Here is a 27,328-nt window from a genome sequence, read left to right on the forward strand (position 1 = left end):
AGGGGTTCTAACGTTGTCAATGCTGTGTATTTTATACAATTAGTAAAAGAGACAGGTTTTGCTTCTGTTGCATTTCAGTACTGTGTTTTTAAGCTTGTGTGAATTATCTTGGCAAATAAATGTTAAGAGGGCTTTTGGTTTAAAATAAGTTAAAGGGTACCTTGTTAGCTTTAGAAATCACCTACAGGCTAGGAGTTTGGGCACCAATTAGGAATGACAGTAATGAAATATGTTTTTGAAGTAAAGAAAAACTTGAATAATTTTCAGTAAGTACTATACAAGTGTTTTTCAAAAACATACCATCTGTTAACGTTTGTAGCTATTTCTTGACCTTCACTTTGCCGATCTGAACATTGAATACGTGGGTTCCGTACTGGACTTTGTGATCACTTCTGTGTATTTGTTTTAATTCCCACTCTTGCTCTGAGATACTTTTCTTCCTTCCCCCCTCAACAAACTTGTATGTTGCTGGGATTTATTGAGTTATATACCCTGTGGGAAGGAGTTCTATCTGTTATGGCCCTCTGAGTTATGTGATGCTGCTCTTCTTTATCCCCCGATGTTTGCTCTTTTTCTTATTGTTGTTAACCTCTAGACTTTCTTTGACTGCTGCTGGTAATCATGGTGTGATTACACCTTACATGTTTTAACCCCTGATTTCTGTTCTTTACTTTATAGATTGTCAGAATAGGTTCTGTTGTCAATTTTGAGGCTCCTCCACTTGGGCTAACTGTTGCCAACAGTGTTGATGTTCACTCTCAGTGGGTGAGTTCTGTAGGAGCGAGGTTATTACAATTGATGGGCACCTGGCATTCCTTTCAGCAAATCGTGGGTATTCCAGGTTCTAGTGTTGGTTCTTCTGTTCACTTTTCCACCTCACTTATTCTCTTAACCTATGGTATTTCCACCCTCAAGATCAGTGGAGTATGAATTTTTCTTCTCTTTTTGTATTCTTCAAATCTCAGTTTCCTTCAGGTTGAGCACCATGCAGTCCCTTTAGTGGTCACTGTGCAACCAATGGATCAGGAGTTCTAATCCACTGAATCATTGTTTCCATCAGAAGTTACATCTTAGTTTTTGAATGGTAGTTGGATCAGATTAACATTACCATCAGTGTACCTATACTTCCCTCTGTCCTGAGTGTCATCATTTCACAGATGCCTCACTTCCAGAATGGGATGCATATATTGAAGATCAGGAGCTCCAGGGTATGTGGATGGAAGATGACTCTTCCTCTATATCAGTAACTTCAAAATTCTTACTGTCCAGCATGCTATGGTTCAAAGTGTAGTTCAATTGCAAATGAATGTTATGATACTTTCAATCACTTCCATGGTGGTTTCTTAATTTTCCTGTTGTAGGAGCATATGTTCTTGGAACATTTGTTGTTAAACAGTGGTTATTTTTCTGTGGATGTGCTCTCAATTTGGGTTTCCAATGATTGCTGCATTTATCACTCTTTGACACTCAACCATGTGCATTTTGATCCTGGAAAGATTTGTGATCACTCAAACCTTGGTGCTCTATAGAACAGTTGATACTTTTTTTTTCATTTTGGGTGACTTTAAGGGACACAATACCCTTTGGGATAATTCTGATATTAATTGGGTGGGTGTCTATGGAGCATGTGCTCTTGGATTATGACTAGTCTCCTTGATGGCAATTTTTTTTTTACCTCATTTCATTCACTTAGTCTTTCATGACTGTTGATTTATCTATCTGTTCCCCTTCACTTTTTTCTTGTTTTTGTTGGAGGGTTCATAGTGACTCACTGGGCAGTGATAATTTTCCTATTGTTTTGTGGGAGATTGACTGTGTCATGATGGAAATTGTACCAGGCAGACTGACTCTCTTTCACCTCTCTAAGAATTCGATCATGCTGTTATTAGTCTTCCATCTGTTAACAACTGTGTAGAGTCAGTAACTGATCATATCATACAAGCAGCTGTTTCTCATGTACCCAAAACCTCAAAACTTTTCCAACAATATCTTCATCCATAGTGGTCTCCAGCCTGCCAGCAGGTACAGAAGTGGGCATGGGATACCTTTTGCAGGTATCCTGCTTTTCTAACTGCATTGCTTTACAATGGGCACATGTCCATGCTTGGCAGGTCTAATGTTAAAGGGAAAAAAAAGCAATCTTGGATTCAGTTCACAAATAGCATCTCTTCTACCACTACTACCAAAGTTGTATGGAACAGGTCAGTGTTTTCCATTCCTTTTCTGTCTTACTCTCCAATGGGCAGAAAGTTGCTGACATACAGAGAATCACCAATACTTTCAATGGAGTGCTTTGCTTATCTTCCTAGCACTTATGTTTATTTCCCTGCATCCTTGGCCATTAAGGGCAGAGAGATTGCCTCTTTCCTTTTGGCCTGATTGTCTCTGATTTTATAATTACATCTTTATACTGGTGAAACTTAAGCTTGCTGTTCATTGGTCTGGCAGTACATTGGTCAGATCCAATGATGCTCACTATGAGATGCTACACCATCACTTTCCTGCTTTCCTTAGCCTTCTTCTGTTTGTTTTTAACCAAATATAGCAGGAAATATTTTTCCTGATGCTTGGCACTAGACTGTCCTACCTTTTTCTAAGACTGAGAAGGATCCCATGATTCCTTCTAACTATCATCTAGTTGTTTTGATTAGCTGTCTTTGTGATATCTTTGAGAGGATGGTTAATGCTCATCTTGTTTGGTTTATTGAATCAAACAACTTTCTTTTATCCAGCCAGTGTGGGTTTCATCAACAGTGCTTCACTGCAGATCATCTGTTTTAAGAGAGAACATCTTTTTTCTGTTGTCTTTGATTTTGAGAAGGCTTATGACCTAACTTCAAAGTATAACATTTTCTGGGACATCCATTCATATGTGTTATGTGGCTATTTGCCCATTTTAATTTGTAAGTTTTGCACAACAGGTTATTCCAAGTGTAAATGAGTTTAACTTTTTCTTGTTCTGTTTGCAGTATCATGAGTCCCTCAGGGTTCTATCTTAAGTGTTAACACTATTACTTGACTTCCTCATCTCATGTCAGGTATCAAATGTGTGGTTTATTGAGCAGCAGCTTCAAACTGTTCTAAATTACTTGTTGGATTGGATCATAGCAAACAGTTTTACCTTTTCTTTCCCCAAAACCATTTACATGTACTTTTGCCAACAATGGGGTTCACATTGATCCTGAGCACTCTGTCTTAGTGGTGATGTTATTCCCATGGTTCCTGAGCAAAGTTCTTAGAGCTTATCTTTAACCATAAGCTTACTTTCATTTTTCACATCAAACAGCTTCATGTCAAATATAAAAGGGCATTGAACATTCTGTCTTATCTTCCACCTTTTGGGAAGCAGGTTGAAATTCTGTGCTCAACATTTATCATGGCCTCATTCTATCCAGACTGAATTATGGGTATTTGTTCTGTTCTGTCAGGGCCTCTGCCTTGAAGACGTTGCACTCTATTCACCTTCTTGGGCTTCAGCTCTGCATAGGGGGTCTTCCACAGCTCTCCAGTACAGATTTTGTACATACAGTCCTGCCAACATCTTTGCTTCTGCTATTTGCAACTTTCTCTGCAGCATGCTCCCAAGTTTTGATCCTTACCACAGCATTCCTCCTTGGGTTGTGTCTTTCTTTCTCTATTGGCTGTGGTATTTGTGGAAACAAACTGAATCTGCTCTGGTGCTGTTACAACAGCTTAGGATGAATAACATCATAACAAGCTTTTTTAGATCAAACCTACTGTTACTCTCTGCCCATCTTGTCTCTGTAAGGATCTAAAGAAGAAAGTTAATTTGGCAGGCTATGCATTGGTCACTGTTTAACTCATTGTTTTCTTTTATCTGGTACTGATCCAGGAACGTGCAGCCTTTGTTACACTGAAGTCATAATAGCCCACATCTTACTGCTGTGCCATCTTTATGATCAGGAGGAATGGTGACACCATTTTAGGTGTTTTTTCTATAGGTTTACTTTTGATGTTGGACTGTGTTATTTGCAGTGGTGACACTATCGAACTTGATTATGTTTTTAGCTTTACATGGACCTTCAAGTCTATCTGAGATCTTACCTATTTTTTTACATTGTTTAGCTTTTAACTTCTTTTTACCAGAGTTTTACCTTTAGATTTTATCTTTACTCTGGTGATTTGGTGCAGATAGCCTCATTGCTTTGTACCAATGAACTTCAGTAGCCAATAAGCCAAGTTTAATAAGAATATTTAATAAGCCAATTTAATATTTTATTTTAAAAAAATTACTTAATGGTGATTTTATCCTAGCTTCATACCCATTACTGAAGTATATTAAGTGTATGAGGCCACAGACTTAGAGAACTAGTCATAGTTATCTGGGAGTTTATAATATATCCGAGATTTGTGAATATGATAGAATTCTAACATTGTGAATCAGTTATACTTTGTATTAAATGTAATCAAAATCAAATTAATCACCAGTTTTTGTACATTTATTATAAAAGCTAGAAAAGTTTCAAAAATATGCCTTTTCTTGCTGTATTTGTAACTACCATCAGAATAACAGTATATTCTACAAAAAGCATTCATGTGAGTATCAAAAGTGACATAATTAACTTTCACTTTGGTTTTAGATGAATTACAAATGTCTTGCATGGAAATTTGAAAAAAGGAATTTTCAGTATTTTTATATTTAACTTTTTAATTTCCAGTTTTTGCTACCATAAATGATCCAGATAAATGTTCCATGTACCAGCCCATTTTGAAACCACTGAATATTGCAACCGATTTTATTTTTTGAATTCTGTGAAAAGTAACTTGACATACATGTCACTGATTTTCATGATGGAAGGTTGTTTTAAAATCTGGCAAAAATATATTAACAATAAATGATTCCACTGGTGTCAAAGATAACAGTATTTTTAGTTTTTAGTGTTAAAAAAAGTTTGTTTTTTCCAGCCTGAAAACAGTACTTTGACAATACGTGATGTCACTGATTTTCTTGATGGAGGAATGGCCAATCAAGACCCTCATCCTATTGTTTCTTCTCCTGAAACCATTTCTCATGACTTGGAGACACTACCGGTTAATGTGACCTCACCTGATGATACAGTATGTTTTTCTCCAGATAACCTTGAGCCTTCAACTACCTGTGATTCACTGTAAGTATCTAAACAAAACCACATTCAAAGTTTTATCATTAACTGTGTCAATTTAAGTGTATTCTTTCGATTGTGTTAATGCATCTGATAGTGAAATTATCTTGAAGGGAAGATGCTACTCTGTTATGATAATTACACTTAAATTAACAGTATACCCAAATTTCAAAGACTCGCTAGTGTCTATATTACTGTGTTATTGCTTTTTTGTTCATTTTTTGAATTATTAGGTGAAAGTAAACCAAGTCCAGTCCATGTAGTGAAACAGATTAGCTTCTACAAGTTTTCACTTGTACATTGTTGTAACTTGTAGGCCTAAGAAAATGCCATGCTGATATTACTGTAACTAATAAAAACACTATGTGACTTGTACAGTTTTATGGCTGATTTAACAAGTAACTTAGTAAACTAAATATGAGCTGCTGTACTTTACTGAAGCTCTACCTTTGGTGAACAACTGATAAAACTATCTCAATACTTACTTAAACTTCACCAGTTGTTGATTCACACATTTATAACTAACACTTGTTCTAGATATATTACAAAGCCTTTAGGTCATTACATCATTATTAGGACCAACAGCTCCCTCCAAAAGCAAATTACTAGTTAAAAACATTGCTTATAATATTATCTCTTAGATTGTGAAGTATCTCTACACCACTCTAGTTTGTATCATTTGACTTATTCATTCTGTAGAACACCATCCGAAAGTTCCTAGATATTCCTTACCTTTACTGAAATATCTGGATGATGTGGCTTCTAGGTGTCTCTTCAGATTTGTTGTTCTATTGGTGTTTATCTCCAGATGTGTGTTGTTCTCTCCTGACAGCTTGTGGTCACAGTGTTTTTTTCAAAATTTGTAGTAAAAACTTTAAAAAGTGTTTTGTTTATCATGTATAAAATATTGCCACATATCTTCTCCAAAAAGAAAGCATTTTCTCTGTCATTTAGCTAGTCTCAGGTATGCTGTGTCAACCATAGAGTATGTCAGTCAAACACTGGCTAAGAATTGGACAAGCGTCAAACAGGCCTCATCAGTAGTTGTTTTGTGAACAACTGATTTTAATTAATGCAGTTAGTGAACCATTTGGAAAAGTCATGGATTGTGTGGAATTTCATCAGCTTATTTTCATCAAGAAAGCTAATTTAATCTATTCTCATGGAGTAATTTAATCAGTTTGTGAGGTCCTTTTTGTCATCATCATCATCATTCTTGAAGATATTCATCCACTCATCATCCTTGTCGATAAAAACAAAAATTTACAAACATTTTCTTCTGTATATTCATCAACAAAATTATTGCTAATTCAATTAGTTTGTGCTGTTTTTTTTTTCTCAACATAATGAAAATATTCTTCTGTTATGAAAAAAAGAATATTTAAGCATTTGGCTTCTTAGTTTGGCAATCAACTAGACACACAGTGTTTTGTCTTGCAAATCTCAGTTTCAATGTTAAATTTAGAACTGATACATTTCTGCAAGAATGAAGCTAAGTAATTTATGCAATATGTATAGAGCACTTACTGTAACTGTAGAAAACTTTGAATGTTCTTACACTAAGAATGATAAATGTGCAATTTGTAATCCTCTCTGTTATTTACATTTCTTTAGGTATAACAAAGTAATTAAATATCTGTAAAGCTAATGCCATATTGAGTAGAGCATATGGTTGGTCAACAGTATTGGGTTCCAGTGGAAAAAGTATCCAGTGTCTTACAAAATAATCTGACTATTTATATCTCAGAATTGCTGGTATGGGTATTAACACTTTTACTAATAAAGCAGAGAACAACATTTCAACCTTTCTAGGTCACTTAGGAAGTGCATTTTTACTTTATGGGTTTCTCGTCATCAAGAATCTGATAATTTCTCTGATATAATGGAAGTATATAGTATAATTTTTTTGCTTGACTGTATTTAGTTTTTTATATATAAAGTGATTATAAAAAAGATAATTTGTTTATTATAGAAAAATATTTCTATATGCTTTTGATAAAAGAGAATTTGTTTGTTCAAATTTATTATTCTTGTCATTAATATGTAAAAACAAAAGTAAATGTCACAAGAGAAAGCTGCTAGTTTGGTAGGATATTGTTAAAATTGTTGAACATAAAAAATGTTTTTGCTGTGAACATTATAAAGAAGTACACACTACACTAATAAATAAATTCTCCTGTTGTAGTAATTCATAATGCTTTTTTATTATTATTTTTTTAATTTTTGTACAATTTGTGATCACATAAATTTAAGTCTTTGCAAAGGAGATGTACATGCAAGTATTAGAGAAGGAGATAGAGGGCTGTATTTTGTTTATTATTTTGTTTTTGAAGGGACCCCAATCCAACAGAAGGAGGTGATACTAACTCAGAAGGTATACGTGAACCTTACCTTTCTAATGCTCATTTAGATAAACCCGAGTTCTTTGATGCAAACCAACCAGAACCAAGTACATGCATCACCAGTTCTACACTAAACACTCCATCTCCTCCACATGTTTCTTCTCCCATTTCTTTGCTTGCAAGTCCTGACAGTGTGGTTTGTACTGTATTACCAGTCCCTGTTTGTTTGGAGTCAGATAAAAACAACAACAGCAATGAACGTGAAGATGGTGATGTTGTAGAAAGTGTCACAGAAAAAAATAAGTCTTCTAACCAAGAAAAAGAGCTTCAGTTATCAATATCTGAACCTATGAAGTTGAGGTTGGTATATTTGAAATACAGATCTAAAATAAATCATTGATCAAGCTAGAAACACTTTTGTTTACTTGAGAGCTTAACTCATAGCTTTCCTAAGAAAACTTGTGTAATCAATATTTATATAAGACTTTCCTGCATTATGCTACTTAGTACGTTATTCAAATTTATTTTCAGTAATTTCTTGAACACGTGCACGTGTATTTTGTTTGATCTATAATATTATTTGTGTATTTCATTTTTAATCTAGAAATTGAATGTTGTTAAGGTGATTGCTCTAACACACATTATGATCATCACCTATGCTGTGAAACAATAATTTCATGTTTATCTGTATATAAAGTTTCCAACTAATCAACCCTTTATCACCAGTTACTTTAATTATTTTGTTTTTTTACATAAATTTTATAACAATTTAATTTTTGTCCAGTTACTGTCAGAAAATGACTCATTCATGCCATCCCTCGTGAAACCAGTACCATGCCTGACATGGTTACCTTTACTAGTATACAGTAAAAAAACAATTAGAATCGTATATTAGTTGCATGTTTGATGATGCAATTTAACATCTTCCTAATTCATGATAGTTTGTAAATTAAATCCTCACTCAAAACATACACTGAAGTGAAATTGATCATCTAGAAATGAATAAATTGTATACTTGTATAATCTACAGGTGTTTGTGTTTGGATGCTGTTATTTTTAGTTGTATTTTTTACAAAATGTAGTATGCAACTTGTATTTATTTTCTCCTTTAGACAAAACTTCACTAACTATTTAGATGATATTGAGACTGAACTTGATTGGTTCCAAAAGTTACTGTCACAAGATTCTTTGAATATTGATACAAATAAACTGAATGGGGTAAGTTGTTAATCAATTGATTATAATGTTATTGAAAATAGATTTGATTTTCATGTAATCATAATTTAATGTCAGTGTAGAAACAGTACATAGAACTGTATATAGTTTTTGTATATTTGAAGTTTTGTCACCATTGACTGCTGTTACTGACAATGAAGTTAAGTTTTACCTTTAAAATATTACACTATGCATTTTGTGAATTTTAAATTAACATTTATGAGTAGATAGTAAGTTTTCATAGTTTCTTAATATTGCAAATTAAGTATTTCATATTTAGTTAATAAATGACATCAGTTTAAATATTAACGTGTTTGATTATAAAACTTGTTTCACAGTTTAGTCTTATCACATGTATATTCATAAAAGTTTATCAATATTTTGATTCTGTTAATAATAATATCAAGAGAATTACTGCAAAATCCACTTATTCACTTTGTGTAATAGTAGCAAAGAAACAAAGACCAAGTTTGGAAACAGGGCTGAGAAATTGTTCATTTGGTGACTGTTAGAAGGTGTAGCTGCTGAACAAAACCTTCAAAATATAACTAATCTCACAAAGTTCAAAATAAGTTTCATCCCTTTGTTTTCTAATTATCAGTATTTATAAAGATAAAAATTTTCATATAAATATAAATGTTTAAGACACAAGATTAATAGAACATAGAGAGAGGTTCTAGTGTTCCCTCACCAATTTCAACATTTATTTTAATGCATGTCAAAGTTAATTCAAAACTGGCTATCACTGAAAGAAATTGTAGATACACTTAAGATATGTTTCTATTTAGAATTTCTGTGATGACTAAAAAAAATTGACCTATTGACATACTTTAATGAATTAATAACAACACTATACCTGGGAGAATAAATCAAACTTATCTTTGAAGTAATGACCACTCATTGACTGTCTTCCTTTTTTGTATATGGAGCTCCTCAGTGTTATTTTTATTAATAAATAAAGGGTGTTTAAAAAACATTACAAATTTCAACACTAATAGTTTCACCAAAATATGTTGTAAACAGAGTAAAACATTATATAAGGTGAACTGAGTTTTGAGTTTTAACATCAGTGTTAAGTAACACCTGTTTTTATTCTATGGATGTTTGAAAATATTCTTCACCTCATAAACAACGAAAACTTAGATGATTTGATATTCTGTAATCCTTTCTTTCTCTATCTTTTTTGTTTAGTTATTGCAGTTCAAGTTTGTAATAAGTATTTCTCAGCAGATTGATGAATAGATCAGTGACATAATTAAAAACAGTCATAAACAGTTAGCATAGCCTTGCTACCTTTTAAAAGTTGTGGTTTAAAACCCAAAAGTTGACAAAGCATTAGAAACCAATATGCCTAGAATTTGTGACATTAGGCAGTGATATATCTGAATTTTTTTTTTTTCATGTTTTTGACGTGGAATCCACGAATGAAAAGGTTAACAGGGTTGTGAAAACTAAACATTTGTAGCTTACTTTCTTTATCATAAATGACTGATTTCTAATGTGTTATCAGCCTTTTAAAGATTTACTGAAAAACAAGTCTGAAATACTGTTTTAGCAGATATCTGATACATAGTCAGAATTGAACTTCACTACCTTCTGCAGTCAGAACAAGAATAATCTTAAACATATATGAGAAACTTAGAATCTCTGTTTCCAGGCCTAAATTCAGTAAAATAACTTTACTGTGATAAATTGTTTATGTACATAGCTTGTTGTACATAATTATTTTATTATTTCAATTCCCTAAAATTTGCTCTAACAGAAGAGGTAACCATTGATGGAGAAAGATCAAAAGACTTTAAGTATTACCATAGACCCTCAAAGTGAAGCAGTCTCATTTCTTAAGTACTGTTTTATCCTTAACTAGTATTTACTGAATAAACCACAATCTTTCAAATGCATAATAAACATGAATTTAATTGTTTAGAACAAAAGTTGGGTGTAAAAGTCGAGGTTACGATGCCTTAAATTTAGAAGAATAGTCATCAAATTTATAAAAATAAAAGTAAGCCCTTCATTTGGATCGAACAACATGACTGTTTGAAAGCCTTGGCTCAGAATGCCAAAAAATAAGTTTAATGAAGTTGGTTTGCATTTGTTAAAATTTTGATTTAAAGAACAGAACAGGAAAGTACTAGATGTTTTTCATTTCAGACCATTAGAAATCTTTTGATGCAGAACACTGAACAAGATTCAAATAACAGCAAGAGGCAGAATAGCAAAGTAAGCAAAGCACTATAGTTTGTTTAAAAACAAAATCTTTGGGATTGGAGCACTAGGATATTTTTATGTTTGATCCTTCATTTAGGAGCAAGGAAAGCTTGGCGTTCCAATCTCCATGTTAAGATTGAAACACATAAAACTGTCCTAAAGTTCTTCTAGCAGTGTTTACTTATGTGTATCCTTTATCCCGTAATTAATTCAACACGACTGGCTTTTAACCTTACCCATCTTCAGATTGTCCAGTTGGTTAAATATTTAAATGAATGTTGTTGTTTTTTTTCAGAAACAGAATTGTGAACCATAATATAATAAATTACTTTTAAAGAAATTGATTTATAGTCTTTAATAAGTACTGTTACATGAAATATACATAAATCAGAAACATTGTGAGACTGACCAATGATGAATTCCTAATAGCTATGAGAAAAGTAGTTTACCTGTTACAGTTTCTGTTTATGACCAATTAGAATTCATATTGTACATATTTGATAATATAACTAATTGAAAGTTTAGTTCAAGAGTAGAAATTTCTTCACACCTATTTCTTCTTCACTGGTTTCATTAGATAGTATACTGGGACAGTGGGAATCTCAATAATCCATTCTTGTAATCAGTGATTAGATGCTGAGGCATTTGGGTACCTTAAGAGAGTCATACATACATGGATAATTTTTTTACTTTGAATTGATTTATTTATATAATAGCTATCTTACTTGCAGTGAGACATGATAAACAGGATTTTGACTTTGTGAGTTATAGAGGGAAACAGCCAGTTGTTACTTTTGTTTATTTTAGAAAATGTGTTAATGAGTCTTTTCAACATGAAATGTACTTGATGTAAATGTAGTATGTTGGATATATTATTTCTGGTTGAAGTTACTTTATCGTACAAGAACGTGTTGTACTGTAAAATTTCTTAAGTTATTGGAATTGTGTTAAGTTTGGCTAATAAGAGTGGTCCTGTGGTATCGTTATTAATATTTGGTACGTGTGTAGTGAAAATATTAAGTTAGCCTTCCAGAATGTTCTAAATGCTTTATATGTTAAATGGAATTTTTTACAAGTGTTTGTGGTTATATTAGTAATCTTAGAATGAGACTCAAGCACAGTAGGTTGATATGTCAGTAGGACAGCAGTAAGCCTACACACTAAAATCCAATACTTTGTTCCCTGCATGTAGCCCACTGTAGTTTTGCTCTAAAATCCAGGAATCTTAGTTTTTCATTTTGAGTTTGTAACTTTTGGATAGTTTGTAATGAATATAGAAGTGATTTTCTGTTCAGATAATAGCATTGTGTTACTTTTTCACATCTGTGAGCCACTGGTTAACATTTCAGTTTGATCTTTCCACTTAACACAATGTTTCCAAACCTTAGCACTTCTTCAGACATGTGAGAAGAATCAATATGTTCTGTCTGTTATAAAGATTTAGCTATTCCATAGTAATCAGATGAAGCTTGCTAATAAATGTTTCAGTTAATGGAACAAAATAACAGTCACACTAAATCTGTGTAACATCCATAGTATTTAATGTTTTGTTCTAAAGAATGTGCAACTTTTTATAATTAATTGTTCAGTTTGTTTTTCTTTATTTGATTTAAGCATAATGAGCCAGTTATGTAAAACATTAATTTTAGTTAAATAACTTATTTTCTGAATAAAATAAATGACTAAACATTGATCTAGTGTGACATGAATAAACAAAATTTAGTAAATATGAACATTGAAAGATTCTGTCACAGGTGTATGCATGTTAATTGTATTTTCAGATAAGGAACTTGGGACTTCTCTATAGTTTATTTTTGTGTACTTTAGGTATTTCATGTGATACCTAACTGTGTAAGAAAGATGAAGAGACACTTGGAAACAAGTAGATTACGATACTACACATTAGAAATAATGTAGGGGTGAACATGAAACTATACATTTGAAGAATAATGTAGTAATCAGTATTGGAGATAATGCATTATAAATCAGTATAAACAATGGAAGAGGTTTAATAAGTTCAAGTAGGTAAGAGGAGATAAGTGTTAAAAATCATTTTAGTGTTCAGAAAGATGTGAACTAGTGTAGATTAAAGGCATTAAATTAGCATAGATAAACCAGGAACTTAAATTTGTTTGCATAAAGGGTAGATATTTATAAATTTTCATTAAATACATGTACATAAATTTAAATGTAGCAAATGAAGAAAAGCATGAAAAATTCCATGAAAGAATGGAGGTTAAAAGAAAGTAGTGGAAGTACACCAATTATAAAACTTAAACAAATATGTTAATAATTGGCTTTGGCTAAAAGTTAACTTTAGTAATTAGTGTAAACTTGATAAAATGAGAGAGATAAAATTTTCTTAGCAAAGTCTTTAAAGAACTACATAAAAGATTGAAGGAGTGCATAAATGAATGACTTTCCATGTTAACTAAACTATAAACTCTAATAATTATTAGGTATTCAACAATGAAGGTGATGCCAAGTCTATAAACACCAAACTGGTAAGAATATGATCTGCAACTTACATCTTTAATTCTCTTTATTACATTCTAACTAATCAATACCCTAACTTGTCCCTCCTAACTTTGCTGCTGTTTCCAAGTGATATGATTGTGAACTAATTATTTCTTTGAGAATTTTTGTACATAAGATTTTAAAGTAATTAGAAGAAATTAGCATAGATATTAAAGAGTTTTGGCAAAGGATGTATCTGTCCAATTCACTCAGACTGAAAAGGAATCTACACTTAAATTGTCCTTTACATTTGTTTAATTGCACAATAGTAAATAAGAACTTAACTCTGGTGACTTAGTTATCCATAGCCTTGACTAGAGGATATGTTTATGATTATTTAAAATTTACTTATCCCACTTACTAGAATGGTTGGAGAGATATAGCAATCATGCTGCCTGTTCATCTACTTGTAAACACTATAACTAGGGTTCTGAACATCAAATCTAATCAAACTTCTCAGAGCATTTCTTTATGAAAGAATCCTAATGGCTTTATGGTATTTTAAGAAACAAAGTTGTTTTCTGTGTAGTGAAAACTGTGAAATGGCAAATTTCAGTTGGATTTCACAGATCACACCCTAGAAGTAGGGGAAAACTGTGGCTAAAAGGAAGAATTGTGGTTAACATATCAATAAATAGTAATTGTATGTGCAAAAGAAAATAACTACAGAATACACAGACACACACACACAAAATGACCAGAGTTATGAATTTTACTGAAAGGGTAAAGGTTTAACTTGATTTAGTAATGTTTCACATTTGTCTGTTGTGTTTGTAATATCTGTCATGCAACAGTAGCACATCTGAATAGTATGTTTTCATACATGTAAAAAAAAAAAAGTGCAAATAAAATAGTTTGTTCAAGCCATTAGGCTTAATTAATTATAATCACATCAGTTGTAAGAGTTTTAGTATTGAAACACTTGGAGAAAGGTATAGTTATCTTACAGGAGCTTTACTAGAACTAAAGTAAAATTTACACTAAAAATATTTCTGACAAAAACAATCTTAGGGAAGTATTAATGTGTTTAGTGCTGTAGTTACAATGTTTCACTTGTTTCTGTTGTGTGCAGTATTATGTATGAACACCAAGCAATTGAACTTAAGGACTATCTCCTTAATACTTGTTTGTAAGACAAACTACTGCACTCGCAAACAAAGTTTGTCCTCAACCCAACTGTATGGTTTCGAGATGAGCTGCACTGTGTGGTATTTTAATTTTCGGTTGTATATATTTCCTCATCTTGGATTCAAACATGAGACCCCCTTGCACGCGCACACACACACACACACACACACACACACACACACTATGCAAGTGCTCTACAAGCTGAGCTCAAAGGGCTATCCTCCTAGCAGTTGCTAGTAAGAAATTTTTTAGTGATTCAAACTACTAAATTTGTGAGAAAAAATCTTGTATACAAAACTACTTATTCGTATTGTGTTTTTGGTAGTTGAGGAAAGCTTAACGAATTAAACTTGTTATTCTAGTTGAATATAAAATTATAACTTTAAAAACATTTGAAGATTATATAGATTTTGTAATGATTCCTCTGTGCTTCTGTGGAATTTGTCCTCTCTCTGTCTACATTATACTGTTTTATATTTTTAGGATTCAAAGAAGAATAGTAAAGATGATTCAAATGAAATAAAAGGTCAGTGGTGAGATTTTTTTTTTCTGCCTTAAGAATTGGACAGAAGATTTGTTAATTTCTGATTGTCTGTAATATTTGATAGTTTTGGTTAGTGACATGTAGTCCTGAACATGGCAAGAACAAAAGTATTTACTAAATTTAAGAAATATATAGATTCTGAAATATTTGCTGGTGTTTTGTTTTCTATTTATGTACAGATGCATGTATATGCTTAGAGATGTGGTAAACTTTCATGAAACAGAAATTACCTACTTTTATGTACTTGAAAAAAGAAATTCCTTGTGAACGATCTTCTTTATTATGCATGTTAAAACGGCTCGTTTGGGTTGAGAAAAATTTTTACATAGACCTGACGATGACCGAAGAAGGTCGAAACATTGTTCGCTCCTCTATGTAAAAATTTTCTCAACCCAAACGAGCCGTTTTCACATATATTTTTCTTTACATCACTGAACTTGTTTATTACATGTTTACTCTGTAATTTTTTTGGGAAATCAATTTGTAATTATTGTTGAGAAAGTCATAAGGTTATAATTTAAGTGATTCAGAAACAACAGTAATGAATTAACACTTACGTAATATGTTTTTATAATTATCTGCAACTAGGAAATGAATTGATTCAGTACAACCCTGCACTCATAGCTAGCAGTGACAGCTCAGACAACTTGAGTACTCTATTATATAGTCTTTCATCAGACACCACACCAGTAACTAGTAATAACTCTCAGACACATGAGCAACCTACAGTTACAACATCAGCCAACATTGGGAATACTGACATGCCCATTGCCATTGAAGTTGATGCCAGTTTTCCTGAAGTTTCACTGAATGAAAGTTTTAATGAAGCAGTACCACCTTTGGGGATTGATACTTTTCTGTTTGACAGTGTTGTGTTCAGTGATGATGAAAGCTTAGTGCTGTAAAGTACATCTGTGTTTTGTATGATTCTCTTCTCCCAGTAGGAAAAACAAAAAATTCTAACATAGGATTTAGATTAATATAAAAGTAGTCTTGCCCCATCTTCCGTTGTTATAATAAAAAACAACAACCCATTACTGTGTGTGTGTTTTTTTTTAAGTTTTATCTCAGGTACAAATGATTGAGGTTTTTCATATTCCACAGAAGATGAACATGGACTCTGCATTGCTAACAGTTCTAAATGCTTTTATTAGATAAAAAAAAAAACAGCTTACATTTAAAAGTGTTTTTGGTGATAAGTACAAATATTTTTTATATATCTGTAATTTTCAGCCTTTCTGATAATAAATAAAATGGGTGTTTTACTTTAGAGAGAAAAACTGAGGTGTTGAGATTGGAAGTTTGATTGTAAGAATATTAAATGCAGTAGTGATGAACTATTGTAAATAAGTTACAGCTTGAAGTGTGATAGTCTCACCGTTAAAGTGCATGAAAAGTTTAATAAAGAATTGAACTATTTGAATGTTGTTGTTTTTTATTATATATATGTATGTGGAGTCCTTTCTACAACTTAATGTTTTTTTCTGTCTTGTTGGTGATTGTACTGACACTTACAACCTCCATATCTAATACATTTTAAATTACTAGAAACCTATGGAAAGCAAAAGTTAAGGTTTCTTTCAAAAGCTGTTTAATCAAGCTTTTTTGCTTTTAAGATTAAAAAAAACAAACCAAAGAGAAGTTATTGTATTTAACAGGGCACCAAGAAATTGTGTTGAACATTCAAGATTGATTGTAATTAGAATTATGTAACTAACTACATTTTCTGATAAAACAAGAAGTTCTGAAATGTTATAGGTGTTTAAATTAAAGGTAATATAAGAAATGAGTGAAACATAATAAATACAAGATATTTTTAATTTCACATAATTCTTGATGAATACAATAACATCAAATGCTCCATTTTCTCTACTGGATTTGTTGAAATATTGACTAAAAATTATGAACAAGATTTACAGTTAGAGAGAATAATAGTTTTATTTCTTGTGAAAGAGGAATATGGCTTACAAATATATGTACATCTATATATTTAAAACCTTATGGTGTAATATGTCTGTGATTATATTCAAAACATTTGTAACTGCACAGTTTTGATATTTATTACTAGAATTAAGAAAAAAATGTGTGACATTTACAATGTATCAGAGAGAGAAGTGTTATTTCAGAAAGCCAATGTCATACATGTGCCTTTACTAGTCTATTAAACACTGGGGTTCACTGTGGAAGCTCTCTGTCTCTGGATTAAATATTCCAATGATACTTTTGTTGAAGCAGTCAGTAGAATACATGTTGTGTGTTGGCACTAATTGGATTTTTTTTTTCTATTTATTTGTACTTGACAGTATGACCAAGAGGTAATAATGCCTTTGCATCTGCTTCATCTTTGTTTTTTGCATTCCTTGATCACAATTGTTTGTTTTATATATATATATATATATACAACATTTAACATTTTCATACTTGTGCCCTTTTAAAACTAAAAACATCTGGTATTAGCCAGAAAGCCACCTATTTTTCCAGTATAAGAGACCAAGATGTTTAAATTAAAAGACATTAGATGTTAAAAGATTAATCTTGTGTTGATATAAACATCACATACACTGTAGAGCTAGTTGAATATTTTGATTTTTGTAGTTTAGTCCTTATAAGTCAGACTGTTTCGTGTTAATGTACAAGATGGTATGGCTAATGTCTGAAAAACGTTATTTTAAAACTCATTAAACCACTTAATTAAACTGTCCCTTTGTATGCAACAAAAAGTCTGTTTTTCACAGACGATGCAAGTTGTGGTCTTGCATTATTTTGGGAGGTTTACATATTTTACATCATAGTTGTTAGGACACTAACATTTTCATTACCTTTTTGTTTTGTATTTCTTAGGAAATAAAACACTATTCTATTTTAGTAATTGTTGTATTTCAGTTCTTTAAAACTGTATATGATGGTCACTCCTACTGACCACAGTGAACATTACGTGACAAAGATCTGACCATGATGACATGTAAGAATGTTAAGTATGACGGAAGACCAGTGACATCTCACTGGTTAAAAGTTTCAAAAGATAATGTTTCAAGAGCATACGTTTTTGACATTTCTTGGATTCAAGTTTTAATACGTTATGCAACAAACTTCCATCTCGTTCATTATGTTAACGAATTCATAGAAGTATGTTAAATCTCCATGCTATACGAAAACGTATACCATTGAAAAATCTCTTGTACACTGAAAGCATATTTACAGTTAACTGTACTTTGTTAGAACAACGCCTTCTCTTTTGAAACTTGGGCCAGGAGTGGCCAAGTGGCTAGCAGGCTGAAATGTGAATTTTAGGATCTTTACGATTTGTATCCTTTTCTTGCAAAATCTTTCTTCATACTTCAAGACCACGTGTGGTCTTATAAGTGATGTCAAGTCATACTATTTGACTAGAGCTGGCAAAGGGTATTGTGTCTAGGCTATCACATAGAATTAAAGAAGGCTACTGCAGATAACCCTTGTGTAACTTTTGAGTGAGAACCCAAAATAAACTTTTCCAATCTTCACACCATATCCAATTTCATTTAACCATATATGTTTACATAGTTTTTATAAACCAAAGCATTGACCCTTGACTTGTTTTGGTTGAGCACAATGATGATCGTTCATTTTATAGTTTATAAAAACTTTTCCAAATGATATAACGTTAAATCAAATTGCATAACGTGGCAGTAATGATATGGATTCTACTTATAATTGTAAGGTTTAAAATGACTAGGTTTTTTTATAATGTTGCTAGTATACATCAATCTCTCTTTCTTATTTATAAGTTTATAAAAGTACTTAGCACTGTTAAGATATTCTGTGAGTGACCTACTTGGGTTAATGAGAGTTGACTTAGTTTTAAAATACAAATACCAATAGGTCGTGGTATGTGGTAACAAATGTGAACTGTTCGAATTCTATGCCAGCAATTTAGATTTATTGTTAATCCAAATAGGTTGCTTTTATACAGAAATGTGTTTCAGTATTCCTTCAAGTTAACTGGAGGTTGTGGTGAATATATTCTTATATTTTATAATTTATTAGTATGTACAGAAACGTTGTATACTCGGTGTAACGTGCTTGAAACATCACGGTATAGGTGAAGTGCTGAAAGTTATAAATAAGATGTATGCATGTTTTATGACGGAACAAAATAAAAGTATATATATCTGATTCAACATAATTATTGTAATTAATCAAAAGTTGTTAAACATCATGGGTTTGAAAGATTGGCTATGAAATCGGATGTGTGTAGCCGACCAGTCAGATGAAACCTGACAGTTGAAGCCAAGCTACAAACAAAAACAAAGTTTAGAACTGAAACGAAAAATACACAGAAATGTGATATTAATAGTTGTTAGCTAGAGTACCCGTCCATTGTACGGGTGAAGAAAAACTCATTTGTAACAAAGGATATGAAATTGTGCTTCTATTTTTTTCTTGACATAATAAACATTAAAAGTGCAATATAAACGCAAAGGTACCAATACTGAAAAGAAAGACTTACTGCTTTCAAAACTTCTATCAATATTAAATTATATGGAGGGTGGGGCCCCCACTCCCCTCGTGTTATCCTGTATCATTGTCAAGTTTGGCGCTGATTGATCAAGAAATCTGGAAACTAATAAGGAACAAACATGAAATTTAAAGATATACGACCATATTTTTTCCCTAAGACAAACTTCAAATAGTAGATGTGTGAACATTGCTGTTAGCCGTTTTAGAACATGACACGAGTATTAGTGCTACTGCAGACAATTTCTTCCATAACTCCTTCCAGTTTTCTAAGTACAAAACCGTATATAGGGTTTGTAATGATTTTGTTACATGGTTTATTTCTGAACTTGCCACGCTCAGGTTAGCAGCAGTTATACGCCTTGTACCCTCAGTTATAATCTAAAAGATAAATCGTGTTACGCAACTGTCACTTTTTAATAACTGATAAGTGTTTAAGCGATGTTATAGCTGAGGCGTATAATATCGACATCTAACAGCTCACATTCAAGGAACGGAATGAATTAATAGTTGGTCTGCGTTCTAGCTTTGGTGCTGCGAACTTTTTACTTTAAAACTGTTATTTGATTTAATATTGTGTGTATGGGATAATGAACGTGCTAGGATATACTGATTCCTTATTGGCTACATTGTAGAAGTGTATGATCTTCGATTGATTGTAACAGCAGTATCTCATTTCACTATTGCTGTGTCTGTTTAAAATGATAAACCAAACATAAATTTTGAAGACGGCTTAAATGATTAATATAGAAAACAAGTTTATTATAGGGACGTCACCTTTATATTTAACAAAATTTGTCTCAAAGTGAGTTCTTTGTCATCAAACTTGGCAAGCTGACCAGCCGCGCGTGATATTTTGCATCACTTGTAATGGTGTATGTATAGTAAACGACTTTGTGATTTTGTTCGCCACTCTCATTAATCAGGGCTGAGCGTTAGCTAATAGTTAATATTTTGGGCCGTGGAATGAATGATCTACGGTTCGATATCTGATGCTTTTGGATTCGATTCAAAGAGCCAAACAAATTCCTTGTGACGATGGATGCTGCTGATTGGCTAATAGGGTAAGGATTAAAATTATTTTCAATTAATAGAGAGTGTGAACAGTCTTAATATCTTCATTAACTTTAACTCTGATATAACTTGACTAATTTCCTGCCTCTTAAATCAGTAAGTAACAAAAAGTTTAACATACGCACACGGCAGACATTTTTTTCTGGTCAAAAATAAAGTGTTTTAAGTTATTCATTACCTCGTGTCCTTACTATGCTTTGAGATCGTGTACCGTATTTTGCCACAGAATCTTGTTTAACAGCAGGTTGCTATTTGCACCAGGTGTTAACTCATTTAATTAGCTCTTGATTTCAAGGTAATGTTGCCACAGTCGTAGCGAGCAGCAAGGTCAAACAGTACTCGCTGTCTCGAAACACCATCATGAGTAACGTAAATGAAAACCATAATCACCCCTACTCTGTTTTTATGTACTGCTAAACAAAGTAACAAACTTCTTTGTTTATGTATGTATGTATGACTTTATCTATCCAGCGTATTGCTTATAAGCTGTTGAAATGCATAGGTTTCCATGCATTTCAACACAATAAAACACAATTGCTTTATAAATTTTAACCTCGTTTCTTGCTACAAAGAGCTTGTGTATCGTGCATGTGTTCTGGAACTTTGTAGAGTAATTTATCAAATTTGATATCTACGTATGCTTACAGTAAAACACTCCAGTGGCAAATTCACAACATTAGAAACCGGGTTTCGATACCCGGGATAAACAGAACACAGATAGTCCCATTTTAAACAGACGCAGCAATAGAGAAATGAGATACTGCTGTCACAATCAATCGAAGATCATACACTTCCACAATGCAGCCAATAAGGAATCAGTACATCCTGGCACGTTCATTATTTCATACACACAATATTAAATCAAATAACAGTTTTAAAGTAAAAAGTTCGCAGCACCAAAGCTAGAACGCAGACCAACTATTAATTCATTCCGTACCTTGAATGTGAGCTGTTAGATGTCGACATGTAGCTTTGTGATTGATTACAAACAACAATAAACAATGTTTACGACGAAACGCTTATTTTACCTTTTCATACATTGTAAACGTTCTAATTAGTTACGTTTATATATAATAAGCATAACCAAAATTATAACGGGTTTTATTTAAATATATCTACATCAAAGTTCATACGTTTGTGTCATGTTAAAATATTTTACTGTGTGTACTTATTGTATTTCTGTTAGAGATGTAAATGAATACCAATTAGTGGCTATTGGTGTTTCATTTCACTGACAAAACTGGAACTCTGAAGTCGTTAAGACGTGCAAGTAAAGTCGATTCTGTTGTCGTTCGTAGAATATCAAATTAGTTTTTAATTTCCTTAAAGAAATATTATAGCATTTTAATGTTTCAATCCAGTAGTTTATAAATAAAGTCTGGTGGATTCACTATTCCGAAAGTTTGAATAACAAAGTGTTTATATTCTCAAAAAAGCACTATGGTAATACATCTTCCAGTTTTATTTCTCCGACCAGACACACGTAAGTTTTACAGTACCCAAGTATGTTAAACGGGTGGTATTTATGCACTGTCATTTTTGCTTGTGTACATATGGGTACGGTTTCATTAGTATTAGGCCTGGCATGGCCAAGTGCGTAAGGCGTGCAACTCGTAATCTGAGGATCGCGGTTCGAATCCCCATCACACCAAACATGCTCGCCCTGTCACCCGTGGGGGCGTTGTAATGTTACGGTCAATTCCACTATTCGTTGGTAAAAGAGTAGCCCATGAGTTGGCGGTGGGTGGTGATGACTAGCTGCCTTCCCTCTAGTCTTACACTGCTAAATAGATAGCACAGATAGCCCTCGAGTATCTTTGTGCGAAATTCAAAAAACAACAACATCATCATTAGTATTACGAATATTGCCATGGAGTTGCTAAGCAAGGATGACGCAAGATTCGCATGTTCTTAAACCAGGCAATAGCAGCAGTAGAGACACGAACAAAACATCAAGGTTCTAAGCCGTATCTGTCAGTCACACAGTAGACGAAAAGATTATAAATAGTCTAGGACTTTCCAGCGTTAAACTCAAATACAAAACAGGAGACTTAAATGTAGGAGGGATCACTGTGGGTTCAAGTTTTGATTGTGTAACAGCGAGATGTGTCGCAGGACGTTGGCTTTGTCGATATGGCTCTTGCAGTGTGTAACTTACCCTTTATGACACGGCCTTACACTTCGCTGAGCTTGTAACCACTCTATAGAGAAATGTTAGAGACTACGCCTATATTTACGAAGCTTTCTTGCTCATGTGTGCTTTATTATTTGTTTTCATTCCAACATAATATGCAGTTGGAGCTCTAAGTTCGCTAACCGCATTTTGGAGTCTCGCTTTCCAAACTGCCCTTTGCTGACCAGTGACATGACGCTTATAGCAGCGTCCCTTGTATAAGAGTGTTAAAAATGTAAGTATTGTTTTGTTCTTCTGTCATTAGAGGTCAGTTCCAGCTTGCAAAGAATCGTGTGATCCTTTATGGGAAATAATATTTTGCAATCTTCGACTCGCGCGTTAAGGCCGTTGCTGGCAGTGGGGTTGGGTAGGTAGACCCCACGAAATTTGGTTTTCCTTTCCAAAGTGATATCGTATATATTAATCTGATTTTAGATTTAGCATCATGATATATCCTACTGACCATCAACTCCCATCCAAGCTAAGAAAAGCTGAAGCCAGGAATGCCATGCGTCATGGTTTAGTATATTACATCTTTGCATTCATAATTAATTAGATATACTTAAAAGTGTTATTCAAATTAATCTGTTAAATAAAATTTTCTATTACATAAACATTTACTTGTTAATACGTCTCAAAAACTCATTGTCTTCTGTTTAAAATACATTTACACTTTTTAGTTTGAGTTTTCTATTTTGGTTAACCTTGCAGAATCTCGTATAATTCATATTTGTTTGCTTAGCTCAATCTTATGCTCATAATCTCTCTTTCTAGTGAGGGTCATGAATTTTTAACTAGCGAAGGCGTTGATGGACAAGTCGCCTGTAAATCACACTTTTTAACATAACCTTGTACATTAATCCATAAGCTACCTTTAAGGTCGTAACTTATCTCTGAATGTCAAGTTGCTTTGCTGCGTAATGATTCCACCAAGAGCTGGTGGTAATGTTCACAGTTTATACACGAACAAGGAAAGACGAATTTACCATATTCAAGAACTTGGACTTCAAAATACGATCATGGTCAAAACGCTCGAGAAAAGTCACATACGAGGGACGCCTAATATTTTAGTAATTAATTGTTTTTGTTATTAATTATTACACTTTTTGTTGACCTTTGAGTTTTATAGTTCTTAAAGTATGTGTTAATAAAGACTAGAAAGTAATTTCAATAGTATCTGTAATCATTAGCAAAAAATGTCACTACTGCAGTGGACATAACTGTTTTAAAGTGATAACGTATTAATATACTTAAGATTAGGAAGCTACTTCGTAGTTACTGGTTACGTTTCGTTGGACACAAAGTTTCCAGTAACGTTTCTGAAACAGGTACTCTCTCTCTCTCTGGTGTTTGGGTATATATATATTCTATACCCAGGAGGGTCAGGTACACCAGACCTCTTCCTCCTTCCATAACATTGTTGGAATTGACTGATTATTATGCAGTAATATCAACTTTAGACTGGTCCTTTTCAGGGCAATGTCCATTTATATTTTTCTTTAATTTTTTTAAGTCTAGTATGTAGGTGGCTGTTTTATTTTTTAGCACTATTTTCCTAATTATTATTATTTAAATTTGATTTTATCCAAAAATCAAATGTACAAATTTTAACGGGGAGAGATGTTGGAAGCAATAGCACCCTGGATATTGATGTGTAATAGTGTGAATTTATCCATGTTTAACAGAGTTCATGACGTATGTTAACATTTGTGGTAGGTATGTTTGGATGCATTTCATAATTATTTTAATGATTAAACTGTTAAACTGTTTTCATTATTTCGATTTGTGTATTCTGTCAATATTTCAGAGAAGGTAGAAGTAATGGCATTGGTTAGTGTGTTTTCAGTATTCATAGGTGTGGTTTTGTGTGTGTCTTCAGTTGTTTTAGGTAGGTCTTCATTACTTGTTGATGTTTTTCCCTGCATGAATGATGTTTTATTGACTACTGCAGCATATGAGTTTGTTTGTGTGTTGTGGTGTTTGAGTAGTAGTTGATTTTGATTGTTCTTGGATTTTGTTTGTTTGTGGCTTGTTCATGTTTGGATCTTTAAGTTCGTATAAGTGTCTTAATAGATTTGTATTTTTGGCATCTTTTATAGTTTGCCGAGTGTTCTTCCCCACAATTACAGCACTTAGGTTTGGGTTTTAGTTTGGTACATTGTGATATGTGGTGATTCTCTCCACAGCCTACACAGCGCGCAGTTGCTTGACATGTTGCTGCTACATGTCCAAACCTTTGGCATTGGTGACTCTATGTTACAACCACTGAAGGTGTTTTGGTTTGTTCTACTGTGTATTTGTGATACCACATTGTGATACCATTATTTATTAGCTGGTTTTATGGGACTCATTGTTAACTTTTCTAGGTTTGTTTTGAATTTCGCGCAAAGTTACACGAGAGCTGTCTGCGCTTAACTTTTCTAGACAGGTTCTTATTGCTAAGTTTCCTTATGTGGGTAATTATAAATGTTCCTTAAATTAATTATTACTATGTAGGTACTTACTGTTAACTTTTCACAAGCAGCTTCCTACTGGCAAGTTTTACGAGGTTTTAAGTATGAACGTTTCATACGTAAATTGTTAGTAATATATCTAGGTGGATATTTAATGAAAATAATTCCTAACGTATAATTCACTTTCTAGAGAGATTAGCGCTCCAGTAAATGCAATTTTAAAATATCACCGTATATGTAGTTCGTATAAAAACTACCACTGTACCATCTGTGGTTTATAGAGACAACTGCCATAGCATGTGTAGTTTGTATAGAAAATACCACTCCAGTGAATTTGTTTGTTCATTATTAACAATAAATTAACCGACTGTTTAACTAAATCTTTAAAGTCTAGACAGGTACTTCCTCCTAAGCATAAATAAAATTCTAACATTAAGAAATAAAATTATTATTTTGAAAATTAATTTCAAAGTCTAAGCTTAAGTAAGGTCCAATTCAATCTAAACTTTGATCAACGTGTGTTATTGGGTTATACTAATTTCTAATATTCAATTCGCCACTAAGTTGTATTAGATGTTCAGTCAGTATTTCCCTTGCCATATACATATTCAGTTCGGTCGGAATTTACCATGCCACATATTTACTTGGTTCACTAAGAAGTTACCATGTCAGCTATCGACTCAGTTAAGTCAGAACATATTATACCACAAGTTTACAGGTGTTTACTTAATTCAGTCAGTAGTTACCATGACAGGTCAACAAATACCACGTGTTTGTTTTGGAATTTCGCACAAAGTTACTCGAGGGCTGTCGGTGCTAGCCGTCCCTAATTTAGCAGTGTAAGACTAGAGGGAAGGCAGCTAGTCATCACCACCCACCGCCAACTCTTGGGCTACTCTTTTACCAACGAATAGTGGGATTGGCCGTCACATTATACGCCCCCACGGCTGGGAGGGCGAGCATGTTTAGCGCGAACCCGCGACCCTCGGATTACGAGTCGCACGCCTTACGCGTTTGGCCATGCCAGGCCTAATACCACGTGATATATAGGAAATGAATAATACATCCTATTATAATTCGTTCATTTCAATAACAAACTTTGTTATTTTAAGTTGATATTTGTCATAAAATGGGCAAGCTCTCTATAAACTACTGATCATTGAGGAAATTAAAAGTAATCTTCAAAAGTTACCTATAATCTCTGTTTATCTGGTGAGCAACCCTCGACAACAGCGTGTACTATTATATATCTTATGTCACCCTTTTGTATGTCTAGCAATGCCTAAAGTGCGGCCCGGCATGGCCAAGCGTGTTAAGGCGTTCGACTCGTAATCCAAGGGTCACGGGTTCGAATCCCGGAAACATGCTCGCCCTTTCAGCCGTGGCGGTGTTATAATGTTACGGTCATTCCCATTATTCGTTGGTAAAAAAGTAGCCCAAGAGTTGGCGGTGAGTGGTGATGACTAGCTGCCTTCCCTCTAGGCTTAACTGCTAAATTAGGGACAGCTAGCGCAGATAGCCCTCGAGTAGCTTTGCGCGAAATTCAAAACAAACAAAGCCTAAAGTGCATTAAAAAAGACACAAAAATGTTTAATCTGGTTAAATTGTCGTGTTAATTACAAAACAGTTTTGGTTTTAAAAGATAATTCGATTCAACGTGTTTTGCCTGAACGACATTGTTCCTTGAAGTAAAGGTATCTTGAAACTATAATTTAACAAGTAAAATGTTTCAAGTTTTCAAATAAATTTGTGCAAATGTGTCGTGAACAAACACGAAACTTTGGTGTTCATTTTCATTAATTTGTATGACTTTATAACCTGCTATTTTAAGCCTAAAACAAAATTCTAAACATATTTCGATACATTTGTAAGTAACTTGTAAGTTGATATTGCAGATTAACTCCTTTTGAAAGCTTAATCAAATTATATTAAATCTTCTTGCCAGCATAGTTTTCATCTTATTTAATTCCAAGGAAGAAACGATTAAGGTTGCAGCTGAATCCATCTATAGTAACCGGTTTTAACTGGTTTAAGAAGGAAAAAAAGAACAT

The 27,328-nt window shown here is 33.1% G+C and overlaps 1 protein-coding gene across 3 annotated transcripts in view; it reads left to right on the forward strand.

Moving 5' to 3' along the window:
* The window catches only part of LOC143250999 (heat shock factor protein-like), a 29,801-nt gene extending 13,298 nt beyond the window's left edge, over nucleotides 1-16,503 (forward strand). For 2 of the 3 annotated variants that reach the window (XM_076502269.1, XM_076502271.1), the window contains 7 exons: nucleotides 4,927-5,129; nucleotides 7,457-7,825; nucleotides 8,578-8,683; nucleotides 10,835-10,903; nucleotides 13,351-13,395; nucleotides 15,020-15,062; nucleotides 15,669-16,503. In XM_076502269.1, the coding sequence (XP_076358384.1) occupies nucleotides 4,927-5,129; nucleotides 7,457-7,825; nucleotides 8,578-8,683; nucleotides 10,835-10,903; nucleotides 13,351-13,395; nucleotides 15,020-15,062; nucleotides 15,669-15,985 (1,152 nt within the window). In that variant the 3' untranslated portion in view covers nucleotides 15,986-16,503. The remainder of the gene's footprint in view (nucleotides 1-4,926; nucleotides 5,130-7,456; nucleotides 7,826-8,577; nucleotides 8,684-10,834; nucleotides 10,904-13,350; nucleotides 13,396-15,019; nucleotides 15,063-15,668) is intronic. The other variant, XM_076502270.1, reaches the window with a different exon arrangement.
* The last annotated feature ends 10,825 nt before the right edge of the window (nucleotides 16,504-27,328 follow it).

This window comes from Tachypleus tridentatus, chromosome 5, assembly GCF_004210375.1.
Source record: "Tachypleus tridentatus isolate NWPU-2018 chromosome 5, ASM421037v1, whole genome shotgun sequence".
Taxonomy (NCBI): Eukaryota; Metazoa; Arthropoda; class Merostomata; order Xiphosura; family Limulidae; genus Tachypleus; species Tachypleus tridentatus.